Raw genomic sequence first — 22124 nt, forward strand, 5'->3', positions numbered from 1 at the left:
TCTGATGACAGCCTGACTCCATGTAAACACTCTACTGATCAGAACAGCAGTATGTAATAGCTCAGGCTTAAGCACTATGCGTGGGATCAGTCTGATCTTTGGCAGCCTCACAGAAGAAATGGTACAAAACAGCTGGAAACTTCACTGCTACTGTTTTTTTTCACAGCCAGCAGTGGTCAAACTGAACCTTGAAGGGAGACCCTGGGACTGACTGGTACTTATATGGTCATAAAAATCCTTAGCATGCACATACCACGCTCATTAAACTCTAGTTAATCGGCATCCCCTCTCCACCCGCCTCTCAACTCTTCAGTTTTCAGCTTTTTCCCTGTGCTGTTCGCCTTGCAATGCTGCTGTCAATCATCTGCCTCTGCCCGCCTTCCTCGGAGCGTGATTGGTCCAAAGTGTGTGGTTTATAAAAGCGCGGCAATGATTGGTCAGCGGGGCAGCTACACGCAGGCTAGTATCCGCCCCGTCCTGAACCGCACCCCGGCTTCAGCTTGGGGCGGTACACGAGTGAAATTAAGACGAGCCAGTGGAAGAGGGAGGGCTAGAAGGAAGAGGAAAAAAAAAGAGAGTGACTGACTGAGAAGAGGGAGGAAGCGAGCGGTGTAGTTTAGTCTGAACTCTCTGCGAAGCTGCTTTCGACGGGAGAAGAAGTTTGACTCACGGCGACGCTGACTGTGCCCTCCGGTTGTTGATATCTGTCTGAAAGGCGACCAGCAGCCAAACGCAGGTAACGTTAGCACGTCCAGCTAGCACTTTGTGCTAGCCGAGCACACTTTTACAGCCCATTCAGCAGCAAGTGCAGCGAACCAGGAAGCACGGTTGACTGCTGCAACTTCAAACCGAGCTGGGTGGAGTTGGACCTCCGTCACAGATTTAGCTCGGGTCGTTATTTGTGCAACTAAACCGCAGTCAAATACATATATCTCGGGTTTATAGTGTAAGGCGCGGGCTAGTTTAAGCGGTCTAACGTAGCGAAGTAGCAACCGAGCTAAAAAAAAACTTAACGGTGGAGACAGGAAGTGAGTCGCTTGAATGAGTTGGAAAGGCCGGGCCCGCAGTTTGAGCTCAGGTGGACGGGGAACAAAGACGAAATGTGTCGGTTTGAACACCGGCTCGGTTGAGGTCGTGTTTGCTTTAGTTTGCGGTGGAACCGTTTTGTTCTGTCGCGGTGTGCGGTCGGTAACATCATGTCTGACTGGCGGCGTCACGTCAAAGCTTTACCGACTTAACCCGAGCTCCAACTTCACTAAACCGGGTTATCTGCATCTTTATTTAGTCTTACTTTATAGTCCTGCTGACAGAAGACTAAAATGACAGCTTCTCCCTGTATGAGCCAGACATGCCTGTTGGCTGGGACTTCATTACAGACGAGCTCAATCAGTGCTGTTCTTAGGATATAAAGAAGATGACCAGGATGTCAACATTTTTATAGGCTGTACATTAATGCTTTAGCACTACAAACACAATTTTCCAATTATGTTATCTATAAAGCTTTCATTTTAACTTTGTCTATTTGGAGATCTCTTGCCTCTTCTGCAAAAAACCCCAACAAGTATGTGGTATTTCAGTGTTCCCAGGTGGAGGTGTGTGCAGCACCAGAAACCTTTTGTACAAAACATAAAGTTAAGATGAAGATTAATTTACAGAAAAAGCTTGGGCTTTGTGGTGGGCAGTATCAATGAGTTTCATTAATGGACTAGGATTTGTAGGCGGTGAGATTAGCATGGATAAAAGGCAACAGTTGTGATCTAATTGCAGTGCACCTTAATATAATAAATGATCAACTTGGCAGCACAAGTTTATTGTGGCGTAAAATTGTTGGGCTTGGTATCGGGTCAAGCACATTTAGATTTTGTTACCCATTAACACAAACCACAGTTTCCCATATCTGACTTATAAACTCTCAAACTTAGGGCCTTTAGATGGTTCTACCAGTGCTGAGTGATGGAGCTTGTGTGTTGTTTTTCAATTAACCTAATTTGAATAAAAGGGATCACACACACTATTTACAGCTCACCATATATCCGTCACATTCTCATCAGGTTTCATCATGCCGTGTCATGTCCCATCTAATAAGGGTTGTGCTTTGTCAGTACAATTAATGTTTGTTGGCACGCCATTCGTGTTTGCCAACACTTTCACTCCCCGTGTGTATGTATGGCTATTGCACGTGGTGAGGCTTAATATTTGAACGAAAAGGAGGACACAGAAAAATGCGTGAACTCTGCGTTAAGGTGACCAAGCATCCAAACGGGTTTAAGTCTTTAAAATTTACCTCAAACCTGCAGCTCTTCTTTACGGGGTGAGCAGAGCGCTGCGTTGTTCTCGAGTTTAATCAGAACCATTCATTTCAGGTCAGCTGTGTTCTGCCAAGAAGCTGTAAAATCACAGAAAGAGTTGATGCTTTGATACCCTGACATGGTAGTTGCACACAAAATGTACAAGTTAACCTCTAAAATATGCTTGTATAACTTATTAGGTTCATATTTCTGATGTTTTCAAGTTGTGCTCTTGTCGTCGTCTTGCCTTAAAAAGTCACACCGGGTGACGGGCATGCGTCACTTCCTGTTGTTGCGTCGAGTCATTTAGTTAAATCAAGTCATGACATTGCATTGTGAAATCATTCCTCTGGGGGCCAGTTCTCCTCACTTATTGCCAGTTTTAGTGTGGCTGGGGAGCTCCCACCCCCCTGCACAGATTATTGCATTCCATCATTTGTGTGTCAGTAATGTCCGTACACAAGTTTGCCCCTCGGGATAGTATTGTACTATGGGCTAGACAAATTAAATACAGACATTTTTATAATATGAACAAGGAGCTGGGATGTAAGGACGTTCAGTTCTCGTGATGTTGCTGTCTAAACAAGTCTGTGGATGTTTGGTGGGATTTAATGGCCGTGTGACATCGTTTGTTGCATTGCAACCTTTAGTTGTTTGCTGTTATGAAGTTTTTAATGCGACTGTCTTTGTTGTTTGGTAATCTCTTTATCTCAGATCATCCTGCTACTAGATACAAATGGTATGAGGTTATAAACACAAGAAAATGCTCATTCTTGATTGGTGCACTTGAATGCACTGCTTTGTGTGTTTTATCCTTCTTTTTACAGCCCTAAATCGCCCACAGTTTATTGCAACATGAGGTCATGTAATTAATTGACTGTGTGCCTATTATCAAAATAGCTCACGAACTACTGGATGGATTTCAACAAAATTCTCAGTAATGAGTAGATGGCTGATTTACAACCCTACTCAAGAGGGCCACCACATCAGATCAACTTAAGCAATCAGAAAAATGACCAACTCTGTCAGTTTTACAGACAATGAGCTAAAGTCTGCGGGGATTGTCTTGTCATCCTCAACACATACTCTGTGTTAACAGATTGCACAAGATATTTGTTTAAATGTTTGGCGTGCAAAGCTTCCTTCAAGGAATGCACCTTTCTTATTGTTTTTTTACTATTGGTTCACATGGATATTTTCTTAGCCGAGAAATTTCTTTGTAGAATCCAAAGTACAAATGCTAAGTTACGGTAGATTGAAAGATGTGAACACAGTATGTTTCCCCTAGGTTACTTGCCTTGGGAGGGCACTCGTGCCATAGCACATTGTCGCAGTGGTGGGGGTCGGAGAGAAGCAGTGTTGCGTCTCAGTAATGCACGGAGGGATTTGTTAGCTTAGCGCTACGTTGGTGCATTCAGTTCTCGACTGGTCTGGGGGGGTGGGGGGCTACGTTTGTATTGCTCGCGTCTTGGAGTCTGAACTGAGCTGCTAAAATCTCCCCATCCAGAAGTGGTGGAGATGGAGGTGGGAGGAGTGATTTGGTAGGTGGGGTCAGGGTGCCTGCCTTGAATAATGGTAGGGATACACTAGACTGTGTGCTTCTTTATGTCTAAATCTCAATGAAGTACTTGTGCAAATATAAGGTTGTTTTTTTGCGACACTTCTCGATGTGTGCCAACTTCAACCAGTTGGCAATCAAAATCATCTCCCATGGCTCGGCGTCAGCTTCTTGCAACTGCATCCAAATCATCTGCGTTGGCTAAATACCCACAATCCTTTGCGGTGTGTCAGTTGATGTCAACTTAAGGCTCCAGTATACTGCCGCGTATATCCGTTCACGCGTACGTACACGTGTACTGTACGCAGAGGGTTCAGACATGATACTCCAGCGTACACCCTGAGCAGCTGCAGAGCAGCTTCACAGACAAGGGGCGTTTACCTTCGGGACAAATTGAGGTCGCGGATTGGTCATTTACTGACACGCCTACTGGATTGATTGACAGGTCGGAAAAAGGGGAAATAAAGCGAGCGCTGGCAGCCTCGCCTCCGCGGTGTTCTGTGTTTATATGTTGTTAATAAAAAGATCTAAAAAATTAAAAAAACAGAGCGCTGGCTCTACAGCCCACACATCAGACCAGCCCACCAGGAAATCTCCAGACCCTCCCGCAGCCACGCTGGATCTGAGTTTAATTTGCTCGTGACAAATTCCTCCATTTCTCACCATTTCAGTCATGGCATCAACGGAGGAGGAAGAGATCACTGCCTCTTGGCAAAAAATCAAAAGAAAAGGCCAGATCAGGGATGAAGAAGGGGAATTTAATACATTGGTGTCGCATACAAAACAGTCCGTCGCTGGGAAGTTTATTGTGCGACTACGTGTATGCGGTCATAAAAATGTGAGCTTTGCACGGACATGCCCTGGGGGGTACGCTCGTACCTCTGCGTACGTACGTGCGTACCCCTGCGTATGGATGTACGCGGCAGTATACTGGGGGCTTGAGATTCATACCCATTTGTAACTATAACACAAACCTAGGTCTCTTTAGTCTCTTGTTGACCTCTGTTCCCACTCCACGTCAAAGCCTCCCACCCACCTCCTTTTCCTCTGAAATGTTTTCCCCACCCAAACCTTTCCTCATTTCTCCTCCACACAGCAGCACCTGTAAAGCTTGAATACAGTCAAACAATACCAGGAAATGACTATCAGGCTCAGCCTGCAAACAGAAAAGACTCGTTGAGATTTCTGATCTCGAATGATGAACCTTGACCATGCCCTGCTGATGACTGCACATGCCTGTTAGATGATTTTTTATGTTTTAAAGCAATAATTGTAGGTTATTGCTTGAAGAGAGATTTCTGACACACTATTTGGCTGTCTGTGGGGGAGTGGTGGTGCAGAGGTTGGAGAGGGTGGGCCTGTGATCAGAAGAACACTGGTTCAACTCCCGTACCAACATCAAAAACGTGGGTGGGATACGTGAATCACCCACACCTACCTCCACCCTCATTTGCCCCACTCTGGGCCCTTGAGCAAGGCCCTTAACCCCCACCATCTGCTCCCCCGGGCACCCTAGATGGCAGCTCTCTGCTCCAAACAGAGAGCTGTGGTAGCTCGGTGGTCTGTGAGTCAGGAAGGACATCCAGCGTAAAAACAGTTGCCAAGTCTTCGTGCGACTTAGTTTGATGTGGTGACCCCTGAAGAAGGGAGCAGCCGAAAGGAAATGAACAAAAACTATTTTGCTGTCCGTGGAGGTTTTGGGGTAATATTAGTTGAACCACTCTATTCATTTCTATCTGGTAATAACATTTTCATATCGTGGAAGTTTACAGTTTAATCAAAAACTTTAAGGTTAGATGTCTAACTTACAAATTGCATTTATCTAACTCGGTCGCATTTATGCGTGTTTTAGATTTTCGACCTGTTTTTGAGCAACACACCCGGTGTGACTGAAGTTGTGGGTAACGCTTCAGAGATTGTAAAATTCTTCACCATTGGTGCTTCAAACTCGATCTTTGAACAACCTTTGAAACCTGCCATCCTACTGTAGACTCGTTTAACTTGTGCATCTAAATCAAGCTGCCCAACGGATGGTTTAAAACTGGCTCTGAGGACCCTGAACACAGTTTGTTTAAGATTAAAACAAAACAGCTTTGAGTTGCCCGAGTAACTTAAAAGGTTTGCTCTGAGACGAGATAAGAAGTGATACGGGGGAAAGAAACCAAAAGGGCCTCAACCCACTAAGCCGAAGCAGAGGAAGCTGCCCGATGATAAAATGGTTGGTATGGAAATATGAGTGCCAGCAAAAGCAGATTTAGCAGCAGTAGCAGATTTTTTTTAGTTTTAGGAAAGTTGTGGCTGTGCAGCATTCCTTTTAAGAAAAATTACTGCTGACAAACAGAAATGTTGATGTGGACTCCCCTCTGCATTCCTTTACAGTCTGCCTTTAAAGGCTTATGTGGTCCTTATTTATCTCCTCAATACTCTTCAAGATGTCTTCTGGTCAAAGCACACTATTGCTGTCCAGTATCTATCGACTGAACAATCATTTGGCTGTGCATGCAGTGTTGTAACAAGATAAGTACTTAGATGATAGACAGAGAATTTGTTCTTTAAAATGACTATTGTATGATAATACCTCTGCTCTTTGACATTTAACGACTGTTTGCACGTCTACTTTGCAACATTCAGCGTGAGATAAAACAAAGTAGATAAATGTCCATGAACGCTTCATTTTGACTAGAGAAAAGTTTAAAAGACCTGAGACATGATAAAGACCTCTCATTCTGCTTGTAGCAAAGTTAAATTTACTAACTGGCTTAAATGCACTTGTTATGAAGTCAGTATTTAGACATTTTAGTCAAAATTGCTGCTTTAACATTCAAGGAACTTAATCAAATTGACTCAAATATTGTTGAATCTTTTATAAATATTGTAAATCAGCTGTCATAACTGATACATCTGGAGACCAGCTGATTGTCAGTCAAGCTTTATGTCATTATGAGCAGGAAGGTGTAGGTGATGGACCAGAGGGACTTCCAGTGAAACGTGCTGAGCTTAAAGGCACAAAACGTGATCAGATTCACCAGTTTTTACCCAACAGTCCATATTTCTGCTCAGCATTCGTTCAAGAAAGTGCCACATTTCTCCCTCCCTAAAGGATTCCCATAACAAGCTCCACAAATGGCAAAATAGTTTTCTTGGTTTGTAATTTCCTTTCTCCTCTCCTTGCCCCCACCCTTCGCAGCTTGAGATGAACAGGAGGAAGGAGAGAAGGAGTTGACATTTGAGCCCAAAATAAGTTTTGACTAATGTTTATTGGATCAAATAACGAAGCCAAAGAGTTGAAGGACCTTATGAACCGTGTTCAACAAGCATTTGTGGGAATGGGTAATGTAAGCAGCTAAAGTTAAGCTGTTGTGGGTGGGAGCGGTGCAAAACAATAACCACAGCATCAGGAAGTCAACTAAGGACGATCAGATTCAGCTCCAGTGCTGTGATGGGATGCAGCTGATGGGAGCACTGTGTTATTGACCTTTCTGTTTTATTGATGGTTCTGCCAATGGACCAGTCGACACAGTGCAGCTGGTTTATGGGTTTCCTGTACATGCTCAGGCTGTAGGAGTTGTTCCAACGTCTGCAGTGAGAAATGTTGAGATGGAAAGGATGAGAGGGAGTCTAATGGATGGATGGCCTCAGTTTTATAAAGGGTAAAGCTTCTCTAAACGCAAGTAATGAGGATGCTCTGCCCTTTTCCTTTTTTCTTTCTTGTTCCTGAATGTTTTTCTAAAAGTCCCAGGCTACTGCTTTACTTCCTGTTTGTGACCACAACCAGGTCTCTGGGATCCTCTTTTAGAACCATCCTCCATCTTCCTGCATGATTTTTTTCATGGTTCCTCTTCCTCTTTTGAAGCTTGTTTGAAAACGAATGGTCTTACTGATTTCTTTTTAGTGTTTTATATTATTTTAATGGCGTTCGTGTCGGATTCTACAGAATTTTAGTTTGAGTGACGGTGATGTACTTATTGTCATGCAATCTGTAATTGTTTTTCATTATTTGCACCATTTTTCATTCTAAATCAGTTCCGAGCATTGTACATTGCGTTTTTACTGCTGGGCTTCATTAAACAAACGAGTAATTGGAACCTAACGAGGATAATTTTGATCCTTTGGACACATTCTTCTTTGTTGAAACGCTTCATCTTTTATCCAAAATACTTTTTCAGACTGAAGAAGTCTTTTGGATAAAAGACGAAACGTTTCAACAACGAAGAATGTGCCCAGAGGACCTGACTCGACATTGTTAGATTTATCTACCTGGATTATTGAGCATGCATCAGGACGAGTAATGGAATATTTTTTGCTGAATCTGTGAATTTATGTAAGATTGATTTAGATATTTGTGTGACTTTTAAGGAGATATCTAAATAATAATGCAGAGACTTTATAATATCAAAGCGTTCTGCAAGTTCTAAAACTGGCAGATGGGATTTCTTTGTCCTTCCTGTCTTTTTTTTCTATATAGAACAGCGCTCGTCAAACTAAAATAGCGGAGAGTAATTTTAGTTCTTATTCCTCTCTGGAGGAAGTTTGAAGTGTGTCAGTGTTTTCTGTGTCAAGCGCTTGGGTTGGACTGAGACAGACATCATTCTGAACTTGTTGTCAGCTCCTCTTGATTTGGTGTTTTATTTATTTATTCATTTTTTTCATGGGCACTGAATGAGTTTTATCAACCAGTAATAAAAGTTTCAACCATTAGCCTTTAGAAATTTGTTTGAAAAAGGGTTTGAGATGATGATAATAATAATAATAAAAAAATCTCCACACAGTTATGCAACATGACAAACTGAATCTGCATCAGAACCTGAGCTTTTAACTCCTTTATCACCTGCTGCCAAAGACAAACGGGCATTAATATTGTGTGTGTGTGTGTCATCTCACAAACCACTGTAAGGATTTTAATGAAACTCTAAACATAATTATTACATGTAATTCAACTAATTAATATCTGAACCCAATTTAAGATGGCTGCCACAGCCAAGTTAACTTTGGAAAAACAACAAGGCTCAGTTAATTTTACAGAGACTGTGTTTAAATGTGGTGAAATAGAAGTAGAGAGTAATTCACAAAACATACTGAACTCTACAAATTGCACATCTTTACATAAAAGTTTCCTCAGCTGTTGGCGTTCTTCTGGTCTTGCACAGGTTGAGTTGACATTTAGTGTGGGAGTAGCTCAGAGTCACTCGCAGATCTTTTAATATCTTGTATGAGATGGTACATGGAGTGGCTTGCAAGGTTTGGTCAAAAGGCTTTTTAAGACCTTTTAATTATTCTACATAGATTGCAGTTCATCTGCGCTTGTAAGTGCTATTTCTCAGGGCCAGTTAATCCAGCTACTTTCATTGCAGTAATTATAGGCTTCAGGTAGTTTTAAAGCAGTAGAGAACAATGTCAGACGTGCGACGGGTAAAAATGCCAAATTTAAGTAGGTTTTCTTGCAGATGAGTCTGTGTCTGAGTGAAATCAACCCTAACGAGACGGAACAAGGAGGGAAATTGGAGAAGAGCAAAGATGAGAGGAATCTTCAAAAAATTGGTTTAAGATGCAAGGGGGGAGTCATAGAGGATAGAGGACAGAAATTTGTGGAATGTCTTTGCTTGCTGGCTCTCCCTGATAAAGTGTGAATATGGGAGGAATGTGACCCTGAAAGGACTGGATAAACAAAAAGGAACGAGGGAGCTTAGAACCTGAGAGGCACAAGATGGCTTAATTTAGTCCATGTTCTGCTAGAGGGTGAGATCTGAGGGCCAGGGATGAGTTAGATGGAGAGTAGTGATGGCTATCGGCTGTTGTGCAGCCTGACAGCTTGTTGATAGTTTGCTGAGAGTTACGAGTCACGAGAAGAATGTCTTTATTTTTCTTTCTTACTGATCGGGGTCAGTGCGTTGGAACAGACTGCAGTCAAGAAACCAAGAAGTTGCTGATTTTAAACATTTCTGAAGAAGCTGAGGCTTTCTTTCCAATGTTTGCTTGCAAATTCAACATACAAGTCAGTAACTCGGTTTGTGAGAAGTGAGGGTACACAAGTGTGGAGGGTAGAGGTACAACAATTTAAATACAGATGATCTGTGTCCCACAGGACCACTTATTAAAAGCAAACTGCTGTCACAGCCATAAAGCACTTCAAGCTAATGCACAAGCATGACTGCTGGGTCAGACCTCGGCTGTGATTTTTCATGGACACGAGTAACATTGCAAACAAGTGTGTATCGAACGGCTCTTATCGCAGGTAAAGACTGCTGAAGAGGAACAACCCTGGTGGGGAAAAAGGCGTCATGCCCCTTCTGTGCAGGAGTGATTGTTCAAACGTTAAAACTCGGGCCTCTGGTGTCAGAGCACAGCATGCTTGGTGTGGCTGGGCGGGTTGGATCAAGGACTTTTCTTTCACTCTTTACTTGTTGTTCAACTGGTCCAGGCACTCACTGTATAGATGAAATTCAAGCTGTCTGTCAACAAGCTGTTTATGAGCTGTAAAATTAGATTGTTGACAGTTTGCTCTTTTCTATCCATAGGCAGAATATGGCCACGCTCTGCCATGTTCACAAAATAATTACCTGCGACGTTTAAATGTGAAGCGATGAGGATGTTTTTTAGATTTGGGGAACTGTCCGTAAGGGGAAAGTGTGCCGCTCCCACCTCCATTGTTCTTGTGAAGCAGTTGTGTAAAAACAACTTGCTTGAACTGTTGACGTGTGAATGTGATTACATAATCAACATCGTTGCATAAATTATTTACTTGATTTGTTTCACACTTTTTTTTTTTACTTAAACAATGGTGAAACCTGGTTTGTTAGCTTGCTAGTTGGTTTAGTTGATTGTCATATGCAGATTAACACAAGGTCATCTATCCCTCACCCCCCACTCAGCTTCACCACTTCTGGACAGGAAGCAGAGAATTTTTGCAGCTCAGACTATAAACCACAACAACTGCACGCATACAGAATTTATTTATTTATTTTTCTATGCAGTTGCAGAAACTACTTTTGTTTACGGTAGCCATCCATCTATCCATCCATTTAGCTTATTCCAAAGTCCGGTTGCAGAGGCAGCAGCTTGAGCAGGGAGGTCCAGACTTCTCTTTCCACAGCCTCCTCTTCCAGCTCTTCTGGGAGGACTCCAAGGCGTTCGCCAACCGAGAGACGTAGTCTCTCTAGCATGTCCTGGGTATTCCCTGGGGTGTCCTCGACAATGGACATACCTGAAGCACCTCTGTAGGGAGGCGCCCAGGGAGCATCCTTACCAGATGCCCGAACCACCTTAACTGGCTCCTCTCGATGTGGAGGAGCAGCGGTTCTACTGTCTCTTCCAGATAAATGAACTTCTCACCTGGTCTCTGAGGGAGAGTCCAGCTACTCTGCGGAGGAAACTCATTTCATCTTCCTGTATCCACAATCTCATTTTCTGTCACTAACCAGAGCTCGTGACCATAGGTGAGGGTAGGAAGGAAACTAGGCCTGTCATAACAAATTTTGCTCTGCAATTAATTATCTTAGAAATTATTGCGATAAACGATAATATTGTTTTGAAGTTTGTCAATAATTAGTAATTATTGTAAAATTTAAAAAGAAATGTTGGTACATTTTTGTGTGTAGTACTTTTTTTTTAACCACTGGATGGCAGTATAAGACTGTTTGAACTGAAGGATGGATAGTGAGGGAGCGAGCAGCGTATCTATTTAATAAAAATTGGATGGAGGCCCCTTGACGTGACGAGGGCTGTCTCTCTTTGGTTCTCAAAATGACAGAAGCTCTGTGTGATTTGAGCTCTTTAGCATACCATTTTTCACACAAAGCTTTTAATAAAAAAAATCTAGTTTTTTTTACAAGTTCTCAGCTTCTTTTTGCAGAGAAAAACAACTTTTTACACGAAGGCACGAGTTTCAATCGTGAATTTTGGAGCTTCAACAAGACGGAGGTTTTTTTTCTCGAGGTCGGCCTGTTTTTTTTTTTCCATTTAGCCTTTATTTATCCAGGTTAGTCTCATTGAGCCACGAGAACTCATTTTCAAGAGAGACCTGTTTTAGGGAGCACATGGTGGGGTTAAGGACCTTGCTCATGGGCCCAGGGTGGGGCGAATGAGGGTGGGGGCAAGTGTGGGTGTTTCACCTACCCCACCCACAATTTTTGATGTTGTCGGGGCCGGGGCGTGAACCGGCGATCTTCGGATCACAAGCCCACCTCTCTAACCTCTGCTCCACCACTCCCCAAAGGTCGGCCTGTTAGCTTAGCTCGTAGCTTAGCTTCTCAGCTTAGCTGCTTTTAACCATCCAAAAACGTGATTTTTTGGATGGTTAAAACGGATTTTAAAGAAAAAAGGAGAGGTCAGTGAATGCACCGGAGTTGAGTCTTTTGTCATCCAGTGTCTTCAATAGAAAGAGAGACACGAAGAAACGATGAAGCCGATAAATGAAAATGAGGTCAATTAATTTTCATTTATCATGTGATTAATTGATTTGTTGTTTATCGCGACAGGCCTAGTAGGAACATAGACTGACCGGTAAACTGAGAGCTTTGCCTTACAGCTCAGCTCCCTCTTCACCACAACGGACCAGTACAGAGTCCGCAATACTGCAGATGGTGCACCAAGCTGTCTGCCAATCTAATTTTTTTTATAGTTTATTTTTATTTTTTAATTTTTATAGAAATTAAGTGCAAGAGTGTTTCCCCTAGGTTACTTGTCTTGGGAGGGCGCTTGTGTGTTCGAGGTTTTTGTCGACGGGGTGGAGAAGTGGAGCTCTAAGTTTGCATTGTGCGTTGGAGGTGGGGGTTGGTTAGCATAACGCTACTTTTTTTATGCCGAGCTTGCGTTGGTGACTAGCTACTAGCACTGGTGCCCATCTAGCGTTAGTGCCAGCAGTTGTCGGTGGGGTAGCAGAGTGCTACGTCTGTATTGTGCGTGGTTGTCGTGGTTTAGAGTCTGAGCTGAGCTGCAAAAAATCTCCGCTTCCTGTTCAAAAGTGGCAAAGCTGGGGGGGGTGGTGGAGGGATTTGGTAGGCGGGGTGCTCTGTTCTGTTGACGGGACGGGGCACCTCCTTGAATAATGTTTAGGTAAACTGGAAGTATTTAACACATCATGGAATTTGTTTAATGCGAGTCTTGGGTGCCGTCTTAAATGCTGTGGACAGTTTTACTCCTCAGTGTCTCGTTCTTGGACGAACATTTCTTGGTAGAGTTTTGACTTTAGAGCGTACTCTGCTGGACAGGAAGACGTGCAGTGTGTTTACACATTGTACGTTTTAAACCATCCATCCATCCATTATCTTTACCCGCTTCTTCCATTTTGGGTCACGGGGGTCGCTGGTGCCCATGTCCAGCAATCACTGTGCGAGGGGCGGGGTACACCCTGGACGGGTCGCAAGTCCATCACAGGGACACATAGAGACAAACGAGACAAACAACCATTCACTCTCTCACTCACACCTAGAGGCAATTTAGAGTTACCAATCAGCCTAACATGCATGTTTTTGGTCTGTGGGAGGAAACCGGAGCACCCGGAGAAAACCCACGCATGCACGGAGAGAACATGCAAACCCCACCCAGAAAGGACCCTGGACCGGGGTTTGAACCAAGGACCTGCTCGCTGAGAGGCAGCAGCTCTACCAGTTGCGCCACCGTGCTGCCACGTTTTAAACAATTCTTTATGAATATTTAACTACATTAAGCTTTTCACTTCCCCAGAAATTCACATATTTTCACTGTTTCAGAAGTGTTTGTGCTAGAAACTGGTTCTGAACGTTGTCTGCCACTTCAATTAGAACCTTCTGTCACTTGTTGATTAGCTGTGATTACAATCTAATAACATGTTTACACATGTACAAAATCTACTTGTAAGGCTTTATTAAGACGAGATAAATCAGAATTAAGAAACCTTCTGTTTCAGACTTGAAGATGCAAAAAAAAAAGAATTGTTTGCATGTTATTGCATGTAAAACAATGATTTTTGTTTCTAATTCTCCTTTTTTTAATCTCTAAATTACTTTTTTGAGCAAAGAAGTGTAGTTATAGACTGCATATCATTTTTGACAAGGCTAATTTAAATACAGGAAAATCCTGGATCAACATCAGAAGTTTACTTTTTATTTGGGTTATGCAGCATCATTCTCAAATTCATCACAACGGATTGATCCCATAAATCAGTTTGACACATCAAAGGCTCTACGTGATTTTGTTGAGAAGGAAAAACACTAAACGGGAAGTTCAAAAGGTACTTTTGTTTCCTGGAGTTTAGTAATTTCTTGCCAGCGTCCTTCCTGCTGCTGAACAGACTCTAAACCTGAACAACAATCACAACAAACAAGCGCTCCTGTGACGGTTTTGCACCATCACCTCTGCTGAGAAAGTAAAAGTTTTCTGATTGGGTGCATTCTCCTCCTCTGTAACCACAGGTGTTAGAGCAGCAGGAAATTTTAACGTTTGCTGATTTATGTCTAAGGAATTTGCAGCACTGAGTCATAAAGGTGACGCAGAGCCTTGTTTAATGTCTTGCCTTGGCTTGAACCAACCTAACATGAGCAGACACTGTCAGTCAAGCTTCACATCCGTGACTTCATTCTTGGGATTGCACGAGAATAGGAAATAATTTTTGCCAGAGGCTGACGACCGTTGACAATGCATTGAGCAAAATGTAAACAAGGGTTACGTAAAGCAAACATGTGTTGCTATAAACATTGCTTCTTCTCTTTCTGTAACAGCCACCATGTCGGATGCAGACAGGTTTCTCTATGTGGACCGTAATCTGGTCAACAACCCACTGGCCCAGGCCGACTGGGCCACCAAGAAGCTGATATGGGTGCCCTCGGAGCGCTTTGGCTTCGAGGCGGGCTCCCTGAAGGAGGAGCACGGCGACGAGTGCGTGGTGGAGCTGATAGACTCGAGTAAGAAGATCAAGGTGAACAAGGATGACATCCAGAAGATGAACCCTCCCAAGTTCAGCAAGGTGGAGGACATGGCCGAGCTCACCTGCCTGAATGAGGCGTCTGTTCTGCACAACCTGAAGGAGAGATACTACTCTGGGCTCATTTATGTGAGTACGAAGCCAAAAACAATGCTATGTATTATTTGTCGTTTGCAGATTTATGTCCGAGCAATGATTTTATGGTTAATTTTAAGTTTCTGTTGCAACATTTCCATCCTCCTTGGCTGAGCTCCAACCTAATTATCTACTTTATTAAGTCTTGTTGCTTAAGATGGCCCATTGTGTGCATGCAGGCAATAGGCAGAAAATGTGGAATCCGTTAACATGCTCAAGATATTCAATTGTTATTTCTTCACCCTACATGACTCGGCTTCAGTGCTGTCTTGTTTGGGATTACATTGTATAAACAGGAAGCTGAAGGGAACAATGCAATCCAGAGTGTGAGATTTGTAGAAATGGGAGAGGACGGCGGCAAGGCACTAATCCAAAATGGGCATGGAATGTAAACCATGCTGTAACTGTCATTACTGCCCCTATAATTGTTATTTTCTCCCTTCTTCTGGTCTGGGAGTAATTTGGTCTCTTGACTCTTTAGTAGTGACCCGGTCATATCAACAAAAGTTGTCGTCCCCCCCCCTCATTCTCCAGAGATTCATGCAGTAGATGGCTTAAGTAGCTCAAAGCTCTCTTGCTTTAAAATGGAGCATCTCTCATGGGAATGGTGGTTTACTACAGGGGGAGATGTTGGTCAAACTGCATAAACTATACGATGGATTGCACTTTAATTGGTTTTAATGTTGGCTCTGAGACGCAAACATGGTTGATTTGTCCGTTGTTTTTTTGTCAATACTAGAATCACTTATCAGTTTAAACTTGCAGCAGGGTGGGGCTGAGATTACAAAACAAAGATACAAATAAAATCAGAGTTCATGAGAGTTTTCAGCTCTGAGCCGATCGAGGACGGGAACATCTTATTACTGGATCAACGCCCGTGTTGTTTGACAAGGACATTTAACGGGACTTGTCCCAGTTCAAAAGTAAGGGTTGGGATTTAGGGTATTCAAAGTATGTTCAACTCGGTTACAACACGAGTCGAGTTTTCTTGTGTTCATTGGCTTTTCAGTTACTTTTGGCTCCAATCCCACAACAGGACTGGCTGATTAGGTCCAGATTATTCAGGCCATTTTGAAAACACATGCAGGAATATTTTTCTTATGGTTTTTATTTTGGTACAGCTTTGTGAAATACATTAACGTTTACATCTAACTGTATTAAATGCAAATGAGAGCTTTTCTATTTTACTAATAGTGTTTCTCTCTTGGCTTGTGGTAGATTTTATCTGCATATGTGTGAGAATTAGTATTTAAAACAAGATTATAAAATAATGAACTTTTCCAAGGAGCTTATTTCCTCTTGAGTATTAACCCTTTTAAGTGTCCACGTTTTATCCTGTTTTTTTTATACCGTTTGTTAGATATTTGGCATTTGGCACATTGCAGGGAATGTTTCTAATTTCCTCTGTTTGTCCTGCAGACATACTCTGGGCTCTTCTGTGTCGTCATAAACCCCTACAAGAACCTACCCATCTACTCGGAGGAGATCGTTGAGATGTACAAGGGCAAGAAAAGACATGAAATGCCACCTCACATCTACGCCATCACAGACACGTCTTACAGAAGCATGATGCAGGGTGAGTCGTCATGTCTGCTGTTCGTCCTTCTAGTTTTATCATATTTATTTAACGGAACTGGTGAAATGAATCCTTTGGTGGGCGACGGGTGCCGTCACAGCTGTAGAAGTTTTGAAGTTGATCTTTTAGGTTTAAAAATGAATAGGAAAAAATAAAATCAAAGTATGAAGCAGTATTAATGTTTCCAGACTTGTCACCCATTGCTAGAAAATAAACATTGAAATTCGTAAATATTTCAGACTGTTCATTTTGTATATAAAAATATGAACGTAGTTTTTTTTTCAATTTCTGGAAGTTGGCAATTCCAGTAGTACCATAATTGCAGAACGATTGAGCGCACACAAATATAAGCCATGCCCACTAAATAAAAAATAATCATTTTGTACATGTATAGGCTGCGCTCGTCTATAAGCCGCTGCTTAGAGCTGTTATTTCTAACTGGAGCCCTAAGCCCGGCCCGAATTCGGGGTGGGCCGGGTTATGATGATGTGCTGGATGGGCGGGTCGGTGTCGGGCTTTTAATTGGGTCAGGATCAGCTGCGATCCAATTATATGATACATTTTTTTTCATTTAGCCTTTATTTATACAGGTTAGTCTCATTGAGCCACGAGAACTCATTTTCAAGAGAGACCTGTTTAGGGAGCACATGGTGGGGGTTAAGGGTCTTGCTCGTGGGCCCAGAGTGGGGCGAATGAGGGTGGGGGCAAGTGTGGGTGTTTCACCTACCCCACCCACAATTTTGATGTTGTCGGGGCCGGGGCGTGAACCTGACATGGCCTGCCATACTTTCACCAGCTGCACGCGGGCATTTCACCGCGAGCTGACCGGCCTTGAAACAGGTAAAAAGTTCAGTTAAGCTTCAGATGGGACTGTACTTCCAGGCAGCGGTCCATCAAAGCCCAGATGGACGTTCATTCAGCCGCTGCACTCAGCGGACACGCGCGGCCGAAGACCCAAACAAGTCTGATCCCAAAGCAGACGAGTCAGAGCAGGGTCCGTGAATAAATCAGAACGCAGGCAGAAACTGGGTTTAAATGCTCTTTGACAACCATGAAATGACAGACACCCCTCAGCTCAGAATCTTCTGCCCCTTTTATTCAGCCGCACATCCCCGACCGTTAATAAATAATTAAAAATGTCGGGTCGGGTGGGGTTTGGAAATTATGACTGCGTGCTGGGGTCGGATTGGATTTTTTTGGGGCCCGAATGCAACTCTAATCCCAGGTGTCCACGTTGTAACGAGATATTAACAGATTTTTTAACTTTTAATTAAATGCGTACCAGTAACATCCACAAATACGTGCAGTAAATGTTTTTTTTTTTTTTTCCTGAAAAGTGCCTGTAACACGGCTGGTAAAAATAAATAAATAAAAAATAAATACAGTGGCCTACCAGGAAGTTATCGATTGCTATCGTCACCTTCCTCCTGCACGAGCTTGTGTTGTCCTCCATCAAGGTTCAAGTATCTTTATAGTCATTTGCATCCCGAGGTACATGAGGTGGAACGAAACTGTACCCAAGGTCCCAGTTACACCCAAAAATAGCAAATATATAAAGTATAAAAAGAAACTGTATACCATACCATTTTATTTATAAGGCACTTTAAACAGCGATGGGGCCAACCAAAGTGCTGTACAAACAGAAACAAACAGGCAAAGCACACAGCAACACATAACAGAACGTAAAATCAAAATATAGAAACAAAATAATGGCAGATAATAACATAATGACCAACACAGTGTGATGCATACAGGATCAACACAAATCACACAGTGTTGAAAGCCAGGGATACCAGGATATAAGATACACACTAAACACCAATAATGTAAAATAATACGGTGTATTAAACAGCAGCCTGAACATGAGTCTGTTGTGAGCAGCTGGGCATGAGTACAGCAGCGTAAAGGCAAGAGATCAGCAGCATGGATAAAGTGACATATCACCAATTAAAGTGGCATTACAGTGATTTTCCTGGTTAGGGACACTTTGTACTATTTTCAAGGTCCTTAATTCAGATGTGATTTTAACTGCGAGGCCGACCAGCAGACTGAGACCAAAGTGACAAAAAGACATTTGATTTTTGTTTTGGGGTGATGTCATGATTTGACCAAATTAAAATAGTCTAAAAAAAAAAAAAAAGTGACCAGGGGTGCACTGATTGCAGTTTTCTGACCGATCACAGATTTCTAAAATGTCTGACCTGCCGATACCGATTTAGTTTTATAAGCGACACAGTCACGTGTTATAAGTTCACAATGCACCTTCAGTTTTCCAACATTATTTTATTGAAAAACAGACCCTTGAACAATATCCTAGAAACAATATAAACTCGTTTAACTGGTCATGAGGTCGTGCTCTGATAGACAATTGTTGTTGAAACTAAAATAAATCTGTAAAATCGGTTTCTCATGCAAGTTTCGGCCGATTTCCGATTTCCCAAAATTAAGAAAATTGGGCCCCACCCCTAATAGTGACGACTAAATTTTGGGTTTTAAATTTAGACAATGTAGAATTGATGTCACCAAAGCCCATGTCCATGTAGAGTTGATGTCCATTATGAACTGGAAAATGATGAAGGTATTTCGATGCTTTGATTGCAGCCGTAAACCGTTCTGAGCTCATGGTTTTCCTGCTTGTTGCTGAAACGACTCCGTTTAGATTTTAAATTTTCTGCGATTGCGGCGAGCAGAAATCCTACCTAAATGAGCTGCTGCAGATTTCCTGTTCTCCATGTTTTTTCCCGGCTTTTACCTCGATGCGTAATTACACACTGAGGCCACGGCGGGAGTTTCCTGTAAAGCTATTGTCGAAGTGTTTCTTAAATCCTCCTCCTGTATGTATTTTGTTGGTTTAGGATGTGCTCCTCACCACGCCCCCCCTCCACGTTTGTCCGCTTTTCCTTTAATCTACTCCTCTATCGCACAATCCCCGCGCCGTCCCACCGATGCTCCTTTAGTGCATGTTGTGCTCCAGAGCACATTTTAGGAGGCGATGGAGTAATTAGGCTGTTAAAACGCAGACAAACGTTCAGTCACAGGAAGCCGGATATTGATATCCTGTCTGTGGTCCGTGTATTTCCTGTTGTAAAGGCGTAAACTGTGCACTGTGGCGATAACACTCGTCTAGAAAATGTTGCAAAGCTGCTGCAGAACTTAACATTTTACACATTTTTTTTTGTTCTAGATCGAGAAGACCAATCTATTCTTTGCACGTGAGTTACAAACATGCACACGATGGCAGTCCCTCTAGTAGTGTCAATATTTTGATCCCCTCCTGAATTTTTAGATGTATTAGGTTACTCTTGTCTCAAAATCTCTCATTTACATTCTTTTCTTTCTTTTGGATCTGCCTGCATTTTTGCCTGCATGTGTTGTGTAGGGGCGAGTCTGGAGCTGGTAAGACGGAGAATACCAAAAAGGTTATCCAGTACCTCGCTCATGTGGCTTCCTCTCATAAGACCAAGAAAGATCAGGTTAGTATTCATAAACACGACGGTTCAAACTTCAGACCCGGTCTTTTAACTTCAGCTGATGTTTCAGTTTATATGCACACACTGAATGAGTGGTGTCAAACTGTCAGTGCATTGTTCAAATGGTTTATTTTCTCTAGTGAGAACGCAGTAAACATCTTTCCAAATTAAGTTACATTAAAGGAAACTGTGGAGATAACAACCCTGTATGCACAGACAGTTGTGAGCAGTTTTAAGTGCTGCTGGCACACCGACCTGAACCAAAAAAATTAAAAGCATTTCAGAATAAAGTTCATCTCATCAGCCATCTAAAGTTAAAGCAGCCTTGCCTTGTGTTAGACGGAGAAGAAAAACGTGTTGTTTTGACTGTCAGCCGTATGATGGATGCTGCTCAGAGGAACCCAGCGGGTTTTTCTTTTTAAATTTCATTAAAACCATCATCCATTTTTGAGGCTTTTGTATTTCTCTTTTCCCATCAACAGAGCAGTTTCATCCTGTCACATGTGAGTTAACTCTCCCCCTTCATTTGCTCGTCCTCCTGCTTCTGTCGTCATCTTTCTCTTTTAAATCCCACCCTCCTCCTCCTCCTCCTCTTTCCCCTCGCTGAAGCGCGCGCTGCTCTGGGAGCCACTGGTTGAGGGCAGAGGGGACATGTCTTGCCAGCCATAAGGAAGCGGGGAGGAAGTTTGTTGGCAGCCGTATGTGCTCCTGTGAAAAATTCAACCAGACAATGGAAGAACAAACGGGAGGGGTCTCTAATGGGAGGGAGGGAAGTCTCCATCAATCCTTGTCTTTTTCTTTTGTCTGGTTTAATTTTTCATGACCTGTATTTCTACTTTATGCGAGTCAATGCTGCTTTTCTGTTTTTGTTTGAGCGGTGTGTCCTCATGTTTTTGAATTCTTGAAGACTCCAGCTACGTTGGTCTGAAATATTCAATATTTACATTTAGCACGAGACACAAGTGCAGAGATGTGTGAAACTCAGGTTAAGTCAGTAGGAAGGGAAGTTATTAACTGGAATTAGTTTTTTTTTGTTTATGTGGGGGTTTTGTCACCGGATCTTTCCACTCGGAGTAACAGGTGATGGGTTGTTGTCGGTCTGGTCTGGGTGTTTGCTCATGTGGGCACTAATCTGATACGGTTTGTGTTGGGTTATATGCTTGGGTGTGATGTGCATCGTTGCTGTGTCTGTGCGTTATCGCTCCGTTTGTTTAAATGTCTGTTCATAATGTTCTTTTTCCTCAGGTGTAAAAATGTAATGGGTAAATCAAGAAGTAGAAAAAATATCAATCCAAGTGAATTTAATTAATCTAATTTGTGTTGCTGGAGTATAATTTTATGTGGTTTGTAGGATTGTCTATTTAGTGAATGTGTTTAGATTTTTGTTTAAACTGGGGAAATGCTCGTTTTCATCAGGGGGAGCTGGAGAAGCAGCTGCTGCAGGCTAACCCCATCCTGGAAGCTTTTGGAAATGCCAAGACGGTCAAAAATGACAACTCCTCAAGATTTGTATGATAATCCCCTCTTTGTTTTTTTTAAATTCAGTTTTATTTAAAAAAAAATGTCTTAAAATGTTTTTTTTCCCACTTTCTAGGGAAAATTCATCAGGATTAACTTTGATGTCAATGGTTACATTGTTGGTGCCAACATTGAGACGTGTATCCTTACTTTGACTCTTGTTCTGCTTTTTTTTTTTAATTTAGTTAAAACTGTGTTTTGTAAAACACCTTTCCTACATAAAGTGTAACACAAAGTGTGCTGTACATTACATAAAACAAAACAAAAAAGAAAAGCAACAAACAAGCAAACGGAAACAAAAACTTAGATCAGGGGTCTGCAACCTGCGGCTCTGGAGCCACATGCGGCTCTTTGGTCCCTCTGCAGCGGCTCTTTCAAGCTTTGACCAAAACTAACATAAAACTGAATTTTATTGGTTGTAATGCAAACAACAACAACAAAAGACTAGTTTTAGCAGTTTTCCTGTCATTTACTTTGCAAATATCTGAATGCTGGAACTAGTACAAGGATTAAAACATACTAACTTTATGATTTTTTTTTTCTCTACTAAATTATTTTTTCCACATTTAAAAAAAATCACATAGGTCTGCGTAGTTATTTATTTTTATTTTTTTTACCATTTCTCCTCCTCTTTACAAGAATCTGGTCTTTTCATTTGTCTTACCGGTAAATTAAATGATGT

General features: G+C 42.2%; 1 protein-coding gene across 1 annotated transcript in view; it reads left to right on the forward strand.

The window, feature by feature from the left end:
• Positions 1 to 515: 515 nt before the first annotated feature.
• Positions 516 to 22124, forward strand: part of LOC119421492 (myosin-9) — a gene marked incomplete at its 3' end in the record, with an annotated part of 31117 nt that continues 9508 nt past the window's right edge. The window contains 8 exon segments of the mRNA XM_037688843.1: positions 516 to 736; positions 14541 to 14872; positions 16298 to 16454; positions 19639 to 19666; positions 19834 to 19927; positions 20407 to 20427; positions 21341 to 21433; positions 21519 to 21582. Of these exon segments, the coding sequence (XP_037544771.1) occupies positions 14546 to 14872; positions 16298 to 16454; positions 19639 to 19666; positions 19834 to 19927; positions 20407 to 20427; positions 21341 to 21433; positions 21519 to 21582 (784 nt within the window).

The sequence above is a fragment of the Nematolebias whitei genome, chromosome 15 (genome assembly GCF_014905685.2).
Source record: "Nematolebias whitei isolate Nwh7 chromosome 15, NemWhi1, whole genome shotgun sequence".
Classification (NCBI taxonomy): Eukaryota; Metazoa; Chordata; class Actinopteri; order Cyprinodontiformes; family Rivulidae; genus Nematolebias; species Nematolebias whitei.